The sequence below is a fragment of the Tachysurus vachellii genome, chromosome 20, assembly GCF_030014155.1.
Source record: "Tachysurus vachellii isolate PV-2020 chromosome 20, HZAU_Pvac_v1, whole genome shotgun sequence".
Lineage (NCBI taxonomy): Eukaryota > Metazoa > Chordata > Actinopteri > Siluriformes > Bagridae > Tachysurus > Tachysurus vachellii.
In genome coordinates this window covers 3,180,560-3,202,500 of record NC_083479.1, presented here as the reverse complement: position 1 = coordinate 3,202,500, position 21,941 = coordinate 3,180,560, and the positions used below count along the sequence as shown (strand labels likewise).

General features: G+C 43.2%; 1 protein-coding gene, 1 long non-coding RNA gene and 1 other non-coding gene across 3 annotated transcripts in view; 2 read left to right on the top strand and 1 right to left on the bottom strand.

Annotated features, from left to right (window-relative positions):
* cuedc1a (CUE domain containing 1a) overlaps window positions 1–21,533 on the top strand; it is a 22,536-nt gene extending 1,003 nt beyond the window's left edge. The window contains exons 2-11 of the mRNA XM_060895200.1: window positions 11,188–11,593; window positions 11,683–11,883; window positions 13,519–13,649; window positions 14,046–14,172; window positions 14,838–15,030; window positions 15,983–16,072; window positions 18,993–19,086; window positions 19,479–19,537; window positions 19,624–19,693; window positions 20,816–21,533. Coding sequence (XP_060751183.1) covers window positions 11,486–11,593; window positions 11,683–11,883; window positions 13,519–13,649; window positions 14,046–14,172; window positions 14,838–15,030; window positions 15,983–16,072; window positions 18,993–19,086; window positions 19,479–19,537; window positions 19,624–19,693; window position 20,816 — 1,074 coding nt within the window. The 5' untranslated portion in view covers window positions 11,188–11,485 and the 3' untranslated portion in view covers window positions 20,817–21,533. The remainder of the gene's footprint in view (window positions 1–11,187; window positions 11,594–11,682; window positions 11,884–13,518; window positions 13,650–14,045; window positions 14,173–14,837; window positions 15,031–15,982; window positions 16,073–18,992; window positions 19,087–19,478; window positions 19,538–19,623; window positions 19,694–20,815) is intronic.
* LOC132863785 (U6 spliceosomal RNA) lies at window positions 3,469–3,571 on the bottom strand. The gene has a single exon (XR_009650148.1). It is a non-coding gene; the product is annotated as a U6 spliceosomal RNA (small nuclear RNA).
* Window positions 7,523–21,941, top strand: part of LOC132862878 (uncharacterized) — a 50,748-nt gene continuing 36,329 nt past the window's right edge. Inside the window, exon 1 of the long non-coding RNA XR_009650076.1 lies at window positions 7,523–7,578. This is a non-coding gene — a long non-coding RNA (uncharacterized LOC132862878). The remainder of the gene's footprint in view (window positions 7,579–21,941) is intronic.

The following is a 21,941-nucleotide window of genomic DNA, read 5'->3' as shown; positions in this document are numbered from 1 at the left end:
TGTGTGAGGGTGATTAAGAACCATTGTGAATCATTAATGAACCAAAAAAAAAAGAACTGTCCTACAATCCAACTTGTAAAAATGATTTTTTTTTTATAAAACGTGAACAAATCAAGTGGGTTTTCACACGTTATGACGCGAATGTCCCATACGGATTCACAAAAAACACACGTAGCATCATCACACGTGACAACGAGTTAATGATGTGAGAAACCTCCTCCTCAAAAAAACAAACAAACGAGGGAAAATAGAGACATGAGAAGTTTTTATTATTTTTTATTGTATAATAATAATTACAGTATGTAGCTACATGGTCCATAATTTGGACTGTAATTTATATGTTTTTTTTTAAAATCCCTCTTTACTTGATTTACTTCTCCAGATGATGGGGTTTGATTAATTATAGCAGCATTACATGAAGTCTTTTATTTTATTACATTTATTTATTTATTTTTAATTTATTGCATATAAAGCAGCATTTACATATTAAATTTTGTAAAGATTGATTTTCTTTACATTTACACTTCAGTATATACATTAGACCTAATTTATTATATTTTCTGTTTTACAGGTTTTATTTTTTTTGACCTTATAGTTTAACTGATTTTTTTTCTTCAGTGTGGATTATTTCGTGTTTTAATTACACATTTGTTCCTCTGTTTATATTAAATAGTCTTTTTCCGCAAAAATATAAAAAATCACTTTTAAAGGAAAGAAAATGTCAGCTGATGCTCTTGAGGTTTCAGGGACGGTGACGTCGAGCCTCCTTAAGTGTATAAACATCTTGAATATAGACAAATTTGTCTAAAATGTTCCACTGATAAAATAATAATTAACCATATATAGGATTATTAAAACCTTTTCCTCGAGATTTTCACTGATTTCAAGCTTCCATATTCTGTTGGTAGAACACACACACACACACACACAGTAGTGCTACTGGAGGCAAGATTTCACTGCACTTGTCCCACATGATTAATTGATCCTCCTCAGCCTGGATCATATTCGTGGAGCTGACACACATCTGTAAGCCGCTCACGCTACGCCACAGGTGTCTCAGCTGGAGGCGGACAGTCTCTAACGTCTGCGAGCAAGTGTGTGTGGAATGAATGTTTTTATGGTACCTGAGATCAGACTGTAGAGCTCCAGTAAAGCTAATGACTTGCATTATAGATATTATCACCATGTTGTGGCACAGTTTGGCCTCCTGCTGAGCTTTAACTTCAAAACCATGACCTTGTTTACCTCACGCTGAAACACCGATGATCCTTGGATTGGTGCCATTATATAAACGTCCTTTGTCGTTTGAAACATCAGGTCGTTTCCTGAAAGGTCAGATTGAACCTGAAGTCCAGTTTCTGTGCGACGTGTTTTAACCACATTCATAAACGTTTAATCATCTTTCATTTCCAATCCTATTGCTTAAATCGATCGTTTCTCAAAAATCTCCATAATGCTTGCCATTCCCTTTTAAAGGGCACTGGAGTTAGTCATATTCCTGTGCACATGTGCGTTAACAGAGGTATGTGGTGGCTGCATGGTTACCATGGCGTTCGTTTGTGGTGATGTTCCCAACACCGTATGTAGATATTTATTCACAGATATTTTTGCCTGGTTGATTATTTTCTCACGTCTTTAGTCATGATGTGATTCATACACATTTATATGACGGTACGATATGACGATTCTAATTCAGTGAGTGGCAGGTTCTGCAGGATTCACTCTCACTCTCTCTCACTTTCTACCGCTTATCCGAACTACCTCGGGTCACGGGGAGCCTGTGCCTATCTCAGGCGTCATCGGGCATCAAGGCAGGATACACCCTTGACGGAGTGCCAACCCATCGCAGGGCACACACACACTCATTCACTCATGCAATCACACACTAAGGACAATTTTCCAGAGATCCCAATCAACCTACCATGCATGTCTTTGGACTGGGGGAGGAAACCGGAGTACCCGGAGGAAACCCCCGAGGCATGGGGAGAACATGCAAACTCCACACACGCAAGGCGGAGGCGGGAATCGAACCCCTAACCCTGGAGGTGTGAGGCGAACGTGCTAACCACTAAGCCACCGTGACCCCCTCTGCAGGATTCAAACTCATATATTCGCTCTGTATGGATGGGATACAACAGCAGAAGAGGATGTTCTGGGCACAGAAAAAGACCGGGAAAGTTTTTCAGCTTTCAACAGAAACATCAGGTCGCTTTTCTAGGTAGCTCACAAACGCCCAGAACCAAATCAGCCCAGCGGCAGGGGGAAATATTTGGGTCAGTGATCTATTTTATTTACTACAGAACATATATATCACTGAACGTATCTCATTCCTCAGACCATTCAGACCATCAGTTTGTTTTGTCTTTCTCTTTTCCATACAGACCTAAAAATTAAATCTTTCCATCCAGATTTCGGAGAGGAAATCGCTGTACTATATAACCGCTCTCGAGCCTGTAACGATGTCGTGTGTGTTCTTGAACTCGCCGCACTATACAGCAATCTTGCGCTCTGTGACCCAGATTAGCTCCATTATTCATGTCACGCTGCTCATTATTAGCTTTTAGCAATGAGCGCTAATTGCATGCTGCTAGAGCACGAAGATAAAATGTCTGGGAACGAGGGGAAAAAAGATCTGGAAGAATGCCCTGTCCTCGTTCTTCCCCCTTTTCTCTTCTTCTCTTTTCTTTCCTCATCTTTCCATTCTCGCTCCTGTCCAAAGCAGGACAGAGACAAGGGCATTGGCCAGTCCGAGGTCAAGTCAAGTCAAGTCAAGTCAAGAAGCTTTTATTGTCATTTCAACCATATATAGCTGTTGCAGTACATAGTGAAATGAGACAACGTTTCTCCAGGATCAAGGTGCTACATAGAAACAAAGACAGGGCTAAAGACTTGTAAGTAGTCTTAGCCACATAAAGTGCAACTGTGCAACCTGGTGCAAACAGTGCAGGACAAGACAAACAAGACAGACAAGACAGTGCAGGACAAAAGACAGTGCAGGACTAAAGACAGTGCAGGACCAGACAGTGCAGGACAAGACAGTGCAGGACAATGACAGTGCAGACACAAGTTACAAGACAATACAAAAAGTACAAAAAATGCAGTACACAAAAGACAATAAATAGTAAACAGTCACAGAAACAGTCACAGAAACAGCGCCGACCGACCAGTGTTAATACTGTATGTGTTAATATAGTATGTGCGAAATGGCTGAGATATTGTACAGTATGTGCAAAAACGGCTGAAATGTTGGGACAGTTTGTGCAAAAAACAGCAGACAAGGTGTGCAAAACAGCATGTAAACAGTTTGCTGGATTGTAAGCAGCATGTAAACAGTATGTTGTGTCAGTGTGTGTGTTTTGTGAGGGTCTATGCAGTCCATACAGATGATGTGTGTGTATGTTGTGCTCCGTACAGTACATTTCAGTTGTTGAGAAGTCTGATGGCTTGTGGGAAGAAACTGTTACACAGTCAATATGTTAACGCTTCACGATTTTGCGTGTCATCCTTGCGCAGGGGCCATGCTAATCTTCTCTGTATCGTTCCAATTTTAGTATATGTGCTGCCATAGGTCAGCCTGCTAACAACTTTTGCTTCCAGTGCACGCTCGGCTATGTGTGTCTTCTCATCTTTTCTAATTGTGCCGTCACAATAGAGTCATTGTAGCAGCGGAAAACAGACACACACCTCTTTCGGTGAAGGATATAATCACTTCTAGAGAATCTAATTTTGAGCCTCGAGAAAAGGTCTATTGTTTCTGCTACAGCTGAATATCTGAACCGGAGCTACAGCTACATAGCGACTTAATCTGTCTCGTCCTTTTTGAGTAGCAAAGAAATGTAATTTTCTCTATGAAGTCGAGTGGTTCAGCAGCACACACACGTACACTCTCCATTGACACGTTCAACAAATAACAATTTAAGTAAGAAATATTTAAAACAATTGAGTTTCATGGTGGCTTAGTGGTTAGCACGTTCGCCTCACACCTCCAGAGGGTTGGGGGTTCGATTCCCGCCTCCACCTTGTGTGTGTGGAGTTTGCATGTTCTCCCCGTGCCTCGGGGGTTTCCTCCGGGTACTCCGGTTTCCTCCCCCGGTCCAAAGACATGCATGGTAGGTTGATTGGCATCTCTGGAAAAATTGTCCGTAGTGTGTGATTGCGTGAGTGAATGAGAGTGTGTGTGTGTGCCTTGCGATGGGTTGGCACTCCGTCCAGTGTGTATCCTGCCTTGATGCCCGATGACGCCTGAGATAGGCACAGGCTCCCCGTGACCCGAGGTAGTTCGGATAAGCGGTAGAAGATGAATGAATGAGTGTCATGGGATAAAGCCAACTGGTTCCACCCAAAATTTTATCACAATTTTTTTTTTTATTCAAAAATAAATCCATAATAAATCTCACAGACCCCCCCTTAGTATTTATTTACAGTATTTCCTAAACTATTTAAATAATATCTTTAATTAATATTTAATACGAACCACTTTATTCATAACCAGCAAGTGCGGTATGTTTTATCTCTCTCCAGCTACATTCATGTTTAAAATACTTAACTCCTATTATCACTTACTGTACCTTATAGCAGCTCTAAACGTTTGTTCTCTTATCGTCCTCTTGTTTGTTTTTATTTATGCTTTTTTTTATTTATGTTTTGTGATAACGAGGAAATTCTCAGTCAACTATCTAGGTTCTGGAGCTGGACGTGTGACTCAGAGCTAGGTTGTGTATTATATCATCGTAAAGGTGTCTAATCGTATAGTACGTGTAGGTTGTGCTTGAATGTGGCTTGTTATGTCTCATGATGTCATGCTGTAGTTACTGTACCTTTAAGGCTTAATGATAAACTTGAAGCTTTGTGTAAGGATCGTGTTGGGTTTTTAGCTTAAACCTGAGATTTCATGCCAACGGATGCTCTACAGAATCTTCCATCAGTCACTGAAGCAGAGACTTTGTAAACCATGGTGCTAGGAAGAGATCGATGATGAAGAGTTTTCCCCAATCCAGACTTGTGTTCAGCTCTACACTGAAGGCCGTGTGGTGACACAGCTGAAGCATACTGAAGCTGTCAGACCCTACAATCTGCCCACTTGGATCTCCGACTCTCTTTTCTATCTTCTCGCTCTGCCAAAATCAGCCGCATTTTTTTTTTCCGGATGAAATGGAATTTGTTTACGGTAGTTTGTTAATAGCAGAGCTGCTGCGTAATTCATGCCGTAAATTTTTCATGTAAATCTTTCCCCATGAAAAATTTATTCCTTCTTTGCCCGTAAAGTGCCGCTCGTGATCGGCCACCATTACTTCACTAAATATACAGACCTTACCTGGATGCCAGATCTATTAGAATTCCTCTGCAAGATCTTGCTGTTTAGAGGGTCTGAAAGTCGATAGAGCCACAGCATGATATATATATATACCTACAGGTACAGCAGTACGTTAAATTTCACCTAATCACTTTCTCTACAGATCCTGAGATATTTGCCTCTTTGATTTTGTCCAGCTTTATTTTTTTTTCATCAGAGCTACATTTTTCATACGTTAATCCGCCTTGCCTCGGGCTCTTGAGCTCTGTAGCTGCGGCGTGTGTTTAAATCAGTTTTGCCCAAAATCCTCCTCTTTTATGCCCCGTCCCTGAGCGGGGGACCCATAATCCTTAATGAATCAATTAGTCTGATAGTCAACGGCACGTATCAGACAGGCATCTGGACCGACAGACGGAGGGGTTGCTATAGAGATGCACGGTGCCGTTAGGCTCTGATTACATTTGCACGGGCGAGAACCGAGAACTCTGTGCCATAATTGAGGAAATTGGGACGCAAACAACACACAAGGGACAACAAACACATGCTTCTACTCGTATCCTGAGTGTAATACGATCGCTTCCCGTGTGAACGCTTGCGACGTGCGTCGGATCTGCAGGACTGAAGATGCACTCCATATAAACTCCATACGACTGTGTCTTGCTCCTTCGCCCTTGACGTTAGGTACAGTATGTTTACACTTTTGGAGCAAAACATCAGCACAGATGTGAGAAGTAAATAAACATTACCCTACGGTATGTACACACTCTTACTTCAGAGTGAACTGCAGCCAGAGTGAGTTCACACTCGGTGTCACTCCAGTCAATTCCCCACGATAGAGCTTCATGCGTCCTCGGGGTGACGTCATGACTCAGAAAGACATCAGCCGTCCTATGTGGGAGCTCAGATGTTTAAATCCCAGAGTGTTTATGTGAAATACTGCAAAGGAAGTGCTGCATGTAATCTGACCGGTAGTTTGTCCACCAAGGACTCAGTGACATAATCATGGCGGCTTAATCGTCTGCAGCGGCTGGTGCTCCATGCTTCACTCCTTTTTTCTCAGTTAGGTCACTAGTGCTGAATCATTTATCTTCATGGCACGGTGGAGCTTTTGGGCAGCTGCTGCCCCAACAACTAGCCACACCGCTTCGATCTCAGGAAAAATGCTGTGTTAATAGAGCTTGGCCGTATTCCCTCAGTGTTCTTGTTTCGACCTTCTCTCTCCTTAAGACCAGAACATAAGAATAATCTTCAAGCGCCGATTGAGACATTAAGGTGGACGTAATACTGATCTACATCTCCATAAGCTTCTACAACCACGTTATACAGTATATTCATTAGCTGTCCGTGTTGCAGCACAGCACATTTAGATCCTTCCTGATACAGAAAGATTGCATTTTCCCCTGTAAAAAGGAAATACGAGCGCTTAGGAAGCTTGACTGTGTACCACAGGCGGTCCTGCAGGCTCCCCTGGTGACCGTAACGTTTAATGATTTTCCAGTCTGTGGGAATGAATGCGAAAAGGCTTGAAAGGTAGCGGACACGTAGCGTTGTCGTTCGCAATCCCGTTTCGTTTCAGTCTTAAGAACAGTCAGAGGTGCAGGAGGTGAGAGAGGAACTCATAGCATGTTTATTAGTCCAGTAATCAGTACACAGGGCTCAAAAATAGAGCTGAGGGGAAAAAACAGAAGGGGAAAATCCTTAATCATTTAAAGGATCCACAAGACATTAAAGACAAGGAACCGGGAACAGATATATGATGAGGAAGGGGTACATTTTTTCACGTGGATAGTTCACTGTATTATTACCCACAATGCACCGTAAATCCAGTGTGTATCCAGTGCTGCACACTACAACCATCAATAAATATATTTATGAAATGAATCACTAGTCATTTCATTTAAATGAGCTCTGGGAAAACGTGTAAATGCGTTTATACTGAAAGTCTTGTGGGGGTGGGCACGGTGGCTTAGTGGTTAGCACGTTCGCCTCACACCTCCAGGGTTGGGGGTTCGATTCCCGCCTCCGCCTTGTGTGTGTGGAGTTTGCATGTTCTCCCCGTGCCTCGGGGGTTTCCTCCGGGTACTCCGGTTTCCTCCCCCGGTCCAAAGACATGCATGGTAGGTTGATTGGCATCTCCGGAAAATTGTCCATAGTGTGTGATTGCGTGAGTGAATGAGAGTGTGTGTGTGTGTGTGCCCTGCGATGGGTTGGCACTCTGTCCAGGGTGTATCCTGCCTTGATGCCCGATGACGCCTGAGATAGGCACAGGCTCCCCGTGACCCGAGGTAGTTCGGATAAGCGGTAGAAGATGAGTGAATGAATGAATGAAAGTCTTGTGATGAACTGTTTGGTTTGGTGCAGAGTAAAATTTACGTTCAGTTTCTTGAGATTAAAGCGTTAAAGCCGGTGTCTGTGTCTGTCTTCTACTGTGACACACACCACAACACAAAGACAACAGAAGTTAAATATGTGCTCTGAAGGATAATAACGTGAAACAGGTGTGTGTGTGTGTGTGTGTGTGTGTGTGATCTGTGGGACATGTCAGGACATGTTGACAGCGGTTTGATATGAAACTCGATTATTTTTCCTTTGACACAAAACGAGGACATTGTGCGTTTTTAACCCTAGTGGTGAGGTAGAAAAATACAAAGTGAGCGTGAAGGGTCAGCGGGGACAGAACGGAGGCGTGGCTAAGATCCCAGACAGTCAAGCTTCATTAGGAACCGATCTCGTCGTTTCATGTTGTGTTTTGGCCCCAGGCGATGGAATCAAAGCCGTGGAAGTGTGTTTTATTTTCTGTTCCATAAATCTGTTCTGTAATGACTTTCTGTTTTAAAAGGAATAAACACGGTTTTTCACAGCCGCCACCGCAGGCTAGTCGTTAGCGATACGACCGGAGCCTGAAGGCAACGTGCCGTGTAATGGCTGAACATCACTCCAGGACTGATGTGTGCAACATATATATATATATGATCTGATGGCCAGAGTCTCATCTTTTATAAATAGATTTAATAAAAAAAGCGATGAATAAATAACCCACAGTCACTTTGTGCTGCTGAACTTCCTCTTTCCTGCTACATGGTTAAAAAAAGTTCCCACCGCAACAAAATCACCTGTTCTACTTTTCCCACACTGCAGGAATCGCTATTTTGTGCTTTAGAGGCTCATTTAAAGAGACCAGAATCCAATTTGATGTGTTTTTCTTATTTAGCAGTAATGAACTTCTGACGTCTTTGGAGCTGCTCTGAATCTTCACGACCGTGGACTGGAGTGCATGAATGCTGCAAGACCTGAGCTGAGGGTCGTTAGTTTGTGTTTTTTTACCTGCAGCAGATTCGAGTGAGCTCATCACTTTGTGCTGCTAAGTTTAGATCGTTCTAGTTATTTTTGCAGCAGCGTCTCCTCACTTTGTTCTTTATGAGGATCTTTAAGCAGGAGTGTGATTTTAGGGCCGTCGTGGTGCTGGTGTCTCCCTGTACGGCACATTTTACTACACTTACCTCATTAAAGGGGAACTTCAGCACTTTCAGCCTCACATAACATTGTTTCTGCACCTCAGAGATGGATTGAATACATAGTTTTATGTGAAACTCGCTTACAGTTCAAACCAAAAGTCTCCAACACAAGTCTCTGTCTCTGTCTCTGTCTCTGTCACTGTCTCTGTCTGTCTCTGTCACTGTCTGTGTCACTGTCTCTGTTTCTGTCTCTGTCTGTCTCTGTCACTGTCTCTGTTTCTGTCTGTCTGTCTGTGTCTCTGTCTTTGCCTCTGTCTGTCTCTGTCACTGTCTCTTTCTGTCTCTGTCTGTCTCTGTCACTGTCTGTGTCACTGTCTCTGTTTCTGTCTCTGTCACTGTCTCTGTCTGTCTCTGTTTCTCTCTGTCACTGTCTCTGTCACTGTCTGTGTCTCTGTCACTGTCTCTGTCACTGTCTGTGTCTCTGTCTTTGCCTCTGTCTGGCTCTGTCTGGCTCTGTGTCTGGCTCTGTCTGTCTCTGTCACTGTCTCTGTCACTGTATCTGTCTGTCTCTGTGTCTGTCTCTGTCTGTGTCTGTCTCTGTCTCTGTCTGTCTCTGTCACTGTCTGTGTCTCTGTCTTTGCCTCTGTCTGCCTCTGTCTGTCTCTGTGTTTGTCTCTGTCACTGTCTGTCACTGTCTGTCACTGTCTGCCTCTGTCTGTCTCTGTGTTTGTCTCTGTCACTGTCTGTCACTGTCTGCCTCTGTCTCTATCACTGTCTGTCACTGTATGTCTGTGTCTATCTCTGTCTCTGTCACTGTCTTTCTCTGTCTCTGTCACTGTCCGTCTCTGTGTCTGTCCGTCTCTGTGTCTGTCTCTGTGTCTGTCTCTGTCACTGTCTCTGTCTGTGACAGTCGTCAATGTGCTTTTCCTATTCCGTACCGGGGTGGCTCCAACTACCGTCACATGTCTCTGTCACTGTCTGTGTCTCTGTCTTTGCCATTGTCTGCCTCTGTCTATCTCTGTCACTGTCTTTGTCACTGTCCCTGTGTCTGTCTCTGTCTGTCACTGTCTCTGTCACTGTCTCTGTGTCTGTCTCTGTCTGTCTCTGTCTGTCTCTTTCTCTGTTTCTGTCACTGTCTGTCTCTGGTTCTCTCTCTGTCACTGTCTGTCTCTGTCACTGTCTCTGTTTCTGTCTCTGTCTCTGTCTGTCTCTGTCACTGTCTCTGTTTCTGTCACTGTCTGTCTCTGTTTCTCTCTCTGTCACTGTCTGTCTCTATCACTGTCTCTGTTTCTGTCTCTGTCTCTGTCTGTCTCTGTCACTGTCACTATTAATGTCTCCTTTCTCACTTTCATAGAAAGTCCAGTTGACTACATCTGTATAAATTCCTTCAATAAATGCTCCAGTATTGTGTTATAAATGTGTTATAAAGTTGTTAGAAAATGTTAATAAATAAGTGAAGCTTGGTGTCTTGAAGTTCGATCCCATCAGCTGTTCCTGCTCTCAGAAACGTTCATCTCCACTTCTTATCCTTTATTTATTTAGAGCTGTTTTTTTAGCCTCGTCTGTACAGTTGGATCTCTGTGTGAGAGCTGAAACGGTCAGATTACGGTTGCTCTCTGTGGGCTGTGTGGTTACGTGTTAAATCCAGCACCAAGAGTCCAGATAAAAGATGCAGACAGACGAGTGACGGCTTTTTGAGGTCACGGTGCAGTCGGCAGAGAGCGCCTCCTATTCCTCTTCCTCCTCCTCTTCCTCCTAGCTCCGACCCACGCTGCGTTCCCACTCAGAAATACAAGCGTTGCCATGGAAACAGGAAACAGGGATGGCTGGAGACGGAATGAGGACAGACAGAGATTGTGCTGAAGAGGGCTCACATGCATGCCCATACTCGTCCATTTCCTCCTTCACTTCCTGTTTCCGGCGAGCCACGTGTCCAGCCTTGGGTTTATTTTTGTAGCCACATCATCCAGGCAGTACTGGACGTAATGTTACGTACATAATCCATCCCGATCAGCCGGCTCTGTGAGAATACGTTCGTTTGTGTGACGGTGGAAATTTTGTTTGACCCAAATCCGTCACAGCATTCCAGCATGAACCAAACCCTGGAGTCTCACCCCACGTTTTCAATTGTATCTACTCAGCGTCAGGCAAATCTCCTCCAGAATGTTAAGCCTTAAATGAATTTACCATTTCTAAAGCCCTTTTACAGCAGATATTAATTATGGAAGGAAGACAACACTTGGGGGCATCAACGTTTTAGCTATATAATGCCAGCCAACACACGGGAGCGCTATTGTTACCATGGAAACGCTATTTTTTCCTGCTGTTTTTTGTTTATTCTAAATAAAAAAAAGATGAAGTATTATGTAACAAAAGCTCTTATACTTATATAGAGTCATTACCTATGATTATTTGTCTACATGCTTTGTTGTGTTGCAGATCATCAGGAAATGCCCTGGGCGACCCCACTGCCTCAGCGTTAACCTCCTGACCCCAGTCTGAGAAGGTCGCCGTAACAGTAACGTGTTTAAACAGTGTTCGGATGCTGCTGGAGGTCAGGAGGAAGCAGCAGACACGAACACCGTCCATGCTGTCTTCTCCCCGTGTCCTGATGTCCAACAGTACGAGTGCCATGACAGGATAACGGAGGCGTGGTCAGGGGTGGGAGTAGCTCTAGAGGGGTGTGGTCACTGGGAGAGTGGGCGGAGCTCCTAAAGGCACAGTCTGAAAGCCGTAGATGATGACCAGCCTGTTCCGGCGCAGCGCCAGCAGTAATGGCAGTCACGGCTCGAGAGCTCCTAGCAATGGAGGATCTGAGCTCAATAACAGCAAGTCTTCTCGACAGGTCCGTATGAGCCTCATATGTGTCTCCCTGCAGTTTCAGCATGAACAAGGAACCAAAGAACCTGATTTCTTTACCCTTTTTTACTGTAGCACGTCCGACGGCTAGAGTTCAACCAGGCCATGGATGACTTTAAGACCATGTTTCCGAGCATGGACCACGAGGTGATCGAGTGTGTCCTGAGGGCCAACAATGGTGCTGTGGACTCCACCATCGACCAGCTCCTGCAGATGAGTTTGGACGGACAAGGCACGGACGACAGCTCTGACTCGGAGGACAGCATTCCCCCAGAGGTAAGGAGACGACAACGCAGTCTGTCTAAAACAGGATCTCAGTGTGGATCAGTTACACAGAAGGCTCACGATTTGACTAGAGATGATCATTGATTTGAGTTAAAAATTTAGACATAATTGTGAACTCAACATGAGGTATATGAACGTAGATAAGTGTGGTTTGTCTTACGGCTGAAATTTTGCCAGGGCTCCTGTCTGGAAGAACGTCCGGATCAATCAGAGAGAAGAATTCAGTTTGCTCGCTTTGGAAAGTGATTCACGTTTCCTGCTGTTTGTAGCTTGATGTCTGAGTCTCTCAGCACCTTTTTTAAAGCTTCACCTCTTGTTAGTGTCTTGTGTCTTGTGATTACAGCAGCTTTGTAAGAGAATCCAGAAATCTGTCTGAATATGTGTAAGAACTTGTCTGGATTTTGCTCCTTATGTTTTAAGTGAGATTAAGCCAGTAATAAAAACGAGCGGACGCACAGCAGCACGCAGCATTTCTCCTCTGCATCTGCAGCCTGCAGCTGTGGAGCCGCTGCCCTGAATAACTAGCAGGCCTGATGCTCTGACGCGCTGATGCCTGGGGCAGATAAGTGTGTGTGTGTGTGTGTGTGTGTGTGTGTGTGTGTGTAAGAACTGCTTGACCCAGTTTGCTCGGCGAGGTCCTGAAGAGCGCACACAGAGCTTTGAAGGTTCAAGACAAGATCCGTGCCCTTCTTAACCACGCTGATCTCTTTAAACATTATCACCCGGAGCAGACGAGCCCTGAGGAGCCGCTATGATCCGGCTGCACTTCACACGCCTGTCCAGCGACCTGTCCAGCAAAAACGCATGGTCGATTCTATAGACGCAGGAGGTTTACTATTAAACATGCATTATGTCGATATCAGAGATCGAGCCTCACACACGGCTTTGTGCCGAGATCAAAGGAAGGCTACAGATGCAACACGGGGAAGGGTTTGATTTTGTGTTATGGTGTAGAAGTGGATCCGCACTGCCTCACCACTGCCTCACCACTGCCTCCCCACTGCCTCACCACTGACTCGCACTGCCTCACCACTGCCTCCCCAATGCCTCACCACTGACTCGCACTGCCTCACCACTGCCTCACCACTGCCTCACCACTGCCTCAGCTTACAGAGATTTATACCTAGACATGCAGGTGTCTATTTTTAGTCAATCCTCTAATTTAACTCTAAAAAAAACAAATAAATCATACAAAATATATTTGGGAAATATTACTAATAATAATTATTAAAAATATAAAAACAATTTAAAATACAGACATCCTTTATTTTAGTATATCGTTATAACAGTATAAAAGAGAATTAAAGAGAATTTATAATTCTCATAAAGAGAATTAAAATAAAATAAAGAAATTAGAAAAATAAATAAATAAATCAGAATAAATAATAATTATTAAAAAATTTGAATAATAATAATAATAATAATAATAATTTACATAAAAATAGGGAACCCTTAAAAGTACCATTTTTAAGGGTTTCCCAGAGATTCCCTTGGTTACCCGGTGAACCTTGAAAGAACCTTTGAAGGACGTTTTTCTTTTTAAAATAAAAGAACTGATCATGTGTATAAGAGAACAAGAGATAACGTCCATCTTGCTCGTGCGTCTGATTGTTTTTTCTTCCGCAGATCTTAGAAAGGACGTTAGAGCCGGACAGCTCGGATGAAGAACCCCCACCTGTTTACTCTCCACCCTCCTACGAGATGCACATCTATGACAGGAAGCACCCGGCCGACGTGCCGACGTTCCCTCCTCCCAGGCAAGAGCAGAAACGTGTCTGACGGCGTGTGAACCTCATGTAGAGCTCTTTACGTTTATTGTGAAATATTAATAGAAAGAAGGTTCTAGAAGAGCTCAAAGGTTTTGTTGTGTGTAACAGAGCTCCTAATAGAACCCTTAATAAGGAACCTGTTATTTAAGGAGCATATGATTAATCATCTAGTCGTTCGTTCATCTAGTCGTTCGTACATTCGTTCGTTCGTTCTTTCGCTCACCTTCAGGAGTCATTTCTTTCCCTACTGTATTTCTCCATCTGCTGCACATCTCACACCACTGCAGCTCCTCAACCTCCTTCACATCTTAATGTAAACACAGCAAGCCTGAAAGAGCGCGATTAGCTGTGGCCGTAATTTGTATTTTTTTTTTTACACGCCAGGTTTGATGCCAATCCTCCGACCGGGCATCGTCAAGTCGGAAGCTACAGGAACTGGAATCCTCCGTTACTAGGCAACCTCCCTGATGACTTCCTGCGGATCTTGCCCCAGCAGCTCGACAGTCTGCAGGTAGATTTATGGAGCTTTGCACACAAGCGATAACGGATGGGGAACTTTTCTAATCGCTCACACGCAGGAGGCGGCTGCCGATATCATGCCGAAGATACTGCAGTGTATCTAAAGCCATTTTAAAGCGATGCAGCATCCAAAAACAATCACATTAAAATTTGTCTTGATTATTAGCCCTATTTTTATTACAGGACCCCATAAAATATCAGAATATAAGTAATTCATTGCTCTGTGGCATCAAAACAAATGGTCTTAACTTATAAATAAATGTTAAAATTTTTACATTCGGGTTGATTCAGATCAATGGGCTGAGAAGCTTAAAGAAAAAAAAGGAAATTTTGCATATTATGCAAATCTATGTAAGTGGGCGGAGCCAAACAATCCTCGTTTGACCTTTGTGTGTGTTTTTTTTGCCATGGCATTAATAAAAAAGTCTCTCAGACTTCAGTAAAGAAAAACACATCCAAACGTGTGATCTTTAACACTACAGGCTGTGTAGACGGTGTGTAATCCCCCCTTCAAACACACACACACACACCACACACACACACCCTGATGGAGCAGAACGTTCTTCTTTCCCCCACATGGTCTCCTTATATAATGACACACTGATCCTGAAGGTATGGTTGTCATTGCTGATTTATTCTTGTCTTCTTCACTGCAAGCGTTCTCAGAGCAGCCTGTCCCAGCCTTCCTCGTCGTCATCATCCTCGTTGTCCTCTCTGACGCAGTACTCGGAGCAGGACAGGAAACTGAAGCAGTACCTGGAGGACGAGCGCATCGCCCTTTTCCTGCAGAACGAGGAGTTCATGAGGGAGCTGCAGCGCAACCGTGACTTCCTCATAGCTCTGGAGAGAGGTGGAGACACACACACACACCACACATACACACACACACACACACACACACACTTTCTGTCTTTATAATACAAATGACCTTCTATTAACATAACTATTAATGTGGTTACGTTATCTAATCTAACCCCAGTCTTAACTGTAGAAAAAAAAAACTGTGTGTGTGTGTGTGTGTGTGTGTGTTGATTATTTGGAATAAGACACAACAGACCACACTACGAGGAGATAGCTGCACTCGGCTTGTTTTTCTGCGACAGAGCAGACTCACCGTTTCACACCCTGAGCATCTAAAGCAGCTTTTCTTCATCATTCTTCTCTTTCTTCAGTATTCATGCTTTCTTTTCTTCCTCATAATCCTGAGCTGGATTTTGTGCTCCTTCACTCACACCTGTATTACTACTCTGTCGCTGGCTGCGTGAAGGTGACGTTCTCCACCGTGTCATCTTCTACAGCTCACTCCTTCATGTACTCCTCTGAGACATGAAGATCACTTGATCACCCGCCCAGTGAGACCACCCCCCCCCCACCCCCCACCCCTCGTCTTCTCACGCTGGCTCTTTATGTTGTAGATCGTCAGAGGTTTGTGTCTATGCAATCCAAGCGCTTTCATTCATCCGCTTGCATGGAGAGTTCCACTGAAGGTACACATCATTTATCAGCTCTACTGCACCTCCTGAACTCTGCTGATCTCCGACCTGTGTGTGTGTGTGTGTGTGTGTGTGTGTGTGTGTGTGTGTGTGTGTGTGTGTGTGTGTGTGTGTGTGTTTATTTATTATGGTTAATTCTGGAGTGTAATAGTGGGGCAGGTTTGGACTAATGCCAACAGTTTAAAGATACAATATCAGGGGCCTGATTGTATACCATGATTTGGGTAGTTTTAATAAGTTATACTGCTAATGTGTGTGTGTGTGTGTGTGTGTGTGTGTGTGTGTGTGTGTGTGTGTGTGATTCTGTAGGTGATCACACTGCATCAGGCTCTGAGGAAGCCTGTACTTCCATCTCAGATGATGCCTTGTTCCGTGACAAACTCAAGCACATGGGAAAATGTAAGTGCTACACACACACACACACACACACACACTCAAACAATGCACACACACCCCCAAACACACACACAAATACATGCACAAAACACACACACACACACCTGGTTCCTTCTTTGTCTGCTCACAGTCTCCTAATTTGTCTCGCTGTATTGAATTGTAAATGACGTGACGCCGAGCTGAATGTAATCAAACACACATTTATTAATGGAGCCAATCAGATCCTGCTCATATCTGTACACACAGAGCCTCAGAGTGTCACACAACACACACAACACAACACAATACACACAACACAACACAATACACACAACACAATACACACAGCACAACACACACAATACACACATTTATTAATGGAGCCAATCAGATCCTGCTCATATCTGTACACACAGAGCCTCAGAGTGTCACACAACACACACAACACAACACAATACACACAACACAACACAATACACACAACACAATACACACAGCACAACACACACAACACAATACACACATTTATTAATGGAGCCAATCAGATCCTGCTCATATCTGTAAACACAGAGCCTCAGAGTGTCACACAACACACACAACACAACACAACACAATACACACAACACAACACAATACACACAACACAATACACACAGCACAACACACACAACACAATACACACATTTATTAATGGAGCCAATCAGATCCTGCTCATATCTGTACACACAGAGCCTCAGAGTGTCACACAACACACACAACACAACACAATACACACAACACAACACAATACACACAACACAATACACACAGCACAACACACACAACACAATACACACATTTATTAATGGAGCCAATCAGATCCTGCTCATATCTGTACACACAGAGCCTCAGAGTGTCACACAACACACACAACACAACACAATACACACAACACAACACAATACACACAACACAACACAATACACACAACACAATACACACAGCACAACACACACAACACAATACACACATTTATTAATGGAGCCAATCAGATCCTGCTCATATCTCTACACACAGAGCCTCAGAGTGTCACACAACACACACACAACACAACACACACAACACAACATTTTTTAATTTGTCTCGCTGTATTGAATTGTAAATGATGTGACGCCGAGCTGAATGTAATCAAACACACATTTATTAATGGAGCCAATCAGATAACACACAACACAATACACACAACACAATACACACAACACAATACACACAGCACAACACACACAACACAATACACACATTTATTAATGGAGCCAATCAGATCCTGCTCATATCTGTACACACAGAGCCTCAGAGTGTCACACAACACACAACACACACAACACAACACACACAACACACACAACACAATACACACAGCACAACACACACAATACACACATTTATTAATGGAGCCAATCAGATCCTGCTCATATCTGTACACACAGAGCCTCAGAGTGTCACACAACACAACACACACAACACAATACACACAACACACACAACACAATACACACAACACACACAACGCAATACACACAACACAACACAATACACACAACACACACAACACAACACAATACACACATTTATTAATGGAGCCAATCAGATCCTGCTCATATCTCTACACACAGAGCCTCAGAGTGTCACACAACACACACAACACAACACACACAACACAACACAATAAACACAACAAACACAACACACACAACACAACACAATACACACAACACAACACACACAACACAATACACACAACACAACACAATACACACAACATAACACACACAACACAACACACACAACACAATACACACAACACAACACACACAACACAATACACACAACACAATACACACAACACACACAACACAATACACACAACACAACACACACAACACAACACACACAACACAACACACACAACACAATACACACAATACACACAACACACACAACACAACACACACAGCACACACAACACACATAACACACACAACACAACACACACAACACAACACAATACACACAACACACACAGCACACACAACACACACAACACAACACAAACAACACAACACACACAACATACAGAACACAAAACACACACAACATACAAAACACAAACAACATACACAACACAACACACACAACATACACAACACAATACACACAACACACACAACATACAGAACACACAACACAACATACACAACATACAGAAAACACAACACACACAACATACACAACACAATACATACAGAACACACAGCACACATAACACAACATACAGAAAACACAACACACACAGCACAATACACACAACACACACAACATACAGAACACAGAACACACACAACATACACAACACAATATACACAACACACACAACATACAGAAAACACAACACACACAACACAACATAAACAACATACAGAACACACAACACACACAACATACACAAAATACACAACACAATACACACAACAGACACAACATACAGAACACATAACACACACAACATACAGAACACACAACACACACAACACAACATACACAACATACAGAAAACACAACACACACAACACAACATAAACAACATACAGAACACACAACACACACAACACAACACACACAGCATACACAACACACACAACACACAACATACAGAACACACACAACATACAGAACACACACAACATACACAACATACAGAACACACACAACATACAGAACATGCACAAAACACACACACCCACACAACACACACACAAAACATGCACAAAACAAATGTGCATGTGCATATAAAAGCATGTGCAAATGTTCTGGAGGTTTCTGAAAGGAAAAATGATCGTTGCTGTGCTTTTTTACCCGAACGCTTCTAGTCAACAATGTGGTTTGTTCCTTCTGTCATGTTTTACAGCTACAAGGAAGAAGCTTTTTGAAATCGCCAAATCTTTCTCTGAGAAAACCCGTCGGAGGAAGACCAAAAAAAGGGCTCTCCTCAAACATCACTCGTATCCTCCTGCAACGTCGGCCGTAACGTTCACCCTTTTAACTCCGCATCTCCTTATCCTCCGCATTTCCTTTACAATTTTCTAACAAACATCTCACTGGAAAAAAAGACCTAGTCAATTATAGAAACTGGAGAAGAGCAGACGACTGAGGAAGACAATATTCAGGAGACTGTATACTGTAGACAGTGGAGTATAGACATCAGTAAAGCTTAAATAAAGTAGTCAGGATCAGATGCTGAAACATGCTCAAACAAAAGGTAGTGAAGGATAGAGAGTAGTGCTGATGTTTAAAAATACACACATGTACAAAGACACGTCGTTAAATAATAAAGTCTGTAGGCTGCAGGTTCCCAAAAAAAAGCTTCCTGTATACTCCATAACCACGGTGACAGACTCGCCGCTGCAGCCTCCACTGCCAACCTTCTGGAGGATGTAGAGGGACTTCCAGCAGGCAAGCACCAACTTCACTTCCCCTCATTACAGAATGAAATGCTCCATGGTCTGAGGTCTGTTCCTAATGCTGTTTAATGTGTGCAGAAGATGGAGGCAAACTCAGGAGATCCAGCGCTCAGGAAACGGACGAGTCGAACAAAGAAGTGGCGTCATGGTGAGAGTGATAAAAAAAAGTGTAAGACTGTAAAACGTTCGTGAAAGGTATTGGAGCCTGGCTGTGAACCTCTGTGGTCATTCAGAGCATTGGTGAGATCAGATACTGGGATCAGGTGAGGAAGGTGGTCTGGGGTGCAGTCGGTGTTCAGTAGGGTTGAGTCAGGGTCAGGGCTCTGTGTAGGACACTCGAGATCTTCCACTTCAACCTTAACACACCACGTCTTCGTGTAGATTGCTTTGTGCACAGGGGCTGTTTGTCATGCTACAGCATAACAATTTCTCTTCGCTGTTCCACAGCGTTTGTGTCTCTAAGTTCCAGTGAAGGGAAATCCTTATTCTACAGCATTCAATGACGTCCCTACATTCAGTGTGGAGATTTTCAGGGGTGCACATACTTTTGGTCAAATGGTGCATGGCAGCTCAAATATCGTCGCTGTCAGGCGGAATCCTCGTTTCTCCAAAACCGCTATTTTTCAGGAAATTAAAAAAACACCGTACCTTATCTGCAGTGCACAGGGTTTAGTCCGCGTTACAGTGGATTGTCTTGCGCTAAATTCCTGTCCTCAGACGAGCACCAGAACTAGCGGGGGTCAAGATTTTTTTTTTCTTTGAGCCCAGTGTTTTGAAGACATTTACCTCAGAAGACGTGTTGATTCGTTGCGACTCTTCTTGAGGAGAAATATGCCGTGAAGCTCTCCCACGGAGTGAGGAAGAGGTGGACAGTTGAAGTGTCCAATGGAGTTATGAGATTTGCGCTCAAGCTATTTTCAAGACTTTAGATTGGTTAATAACTTGTAAAAATAACAGACCCACGTGGGGACTGACCAATAGCATCGATATGTGAAAAAATATGAATTTGACCAAATTTGGACATACGAGGTTTCCGCCCGACAGCGACGATATAATGAAATCCTGTTTGATGTGAAGCTGATAAACTAATTAGTTCTTTTGAAGGAGAAAGGCATCAGATTTGAACGGGTTAATTAAGCTTCATGTATGACTCTGAATTTACCTCTTTAAAAAATATAGAAATAGAATTTTGACACCTATTTTGTTGGCCCGGCCCTGGTCCTGTATATCTGACACCCTCGGTTTAGTTGTGTGTTCATTTCTGTTCCAGACTTTTTCTCATGTTCTGCTCCTGCTCTTCTCCTGATGGTGGGACGAGCCTCACTTCGATCCCACCCTTTTGACCTCCTGATCGGCCTGCGGTGAGTCCGTGTGGGCTGCGGAGCTTCGTCCTCGCCGTGCGTCCTGGTCTGGAAGGCATTTAGGTTCAGAACCTGGAAATCTGGAAAAGTTTTTTTTTTCTTTTTTTTCTTAGGACTCGTTCATTCAAATCATCACATGTATTTTCATTATCAGACCTATTAATATGATCTTATCTGTATGGATGATTTATTTATTTTTTAGACTAGATTGAGGTCAAATTTCAGATTGAATATCATGGTGGAGTTGGGGATGTTCAGAGGGACTCAGGACTCCACACACAAGCACAAACTCCACCGTGTTCGACACAGCATCTGTTTTCAGCCGCTTTCTGTCTGACATCTTGTAGCTGTGTGTTTTATCTCGACCACCTCCTCTACACCTCCTTCATCGGATCCCCAGTTCCAACTTACCGGTGATGCGTAAAGCTGAATGTTTTCCACTTGAATCTTTCCAGATGACCAGAGATGCGTCACTGTGTCCATCGCTGTCTGTCATTCGTCTTTGCATTGCACTTTACTGTGCAGGATGCTGCCTGTTTGTACAGATCACTGACTTTGATCCATTTTACTCTTTCTTACTTAAATCCAATTAAACTAAATTCTATTCAATTCGATTCAATTCAATTAAACGACTCTTTAAAAAGCAATTCAGCATCTCTGTCTTTTTTCCACCTCTCCAGTGCCAAATGATAATCGTTGTGATGAGTCATTTCCAGGAAGTAAGCAGATGCATGTTGTTTTTGTACTTAATGTCCTGCTGCTCCGAATCCGACCTATTTATTTCGTGCAGCTGTTTATCTCTTAGTTGCACCAATATAACGTCATCACGTCGTCTCGGGTTCAGGTCTGGATTCCGGCACTTCCTCGCATTGTGCTTGCTTCCTGTCTTCTTCTCAGATGTGATGCATCATTATATAAAGGAACAGTTTGATTAGAAACAGTTTGGGAGAAAGTCCATATAAAACACAGAGATCAAACCTGGGACCCTGGAGCTGTGAGGACCATGATAATGACATCATAGTTAGAGAAATGAAT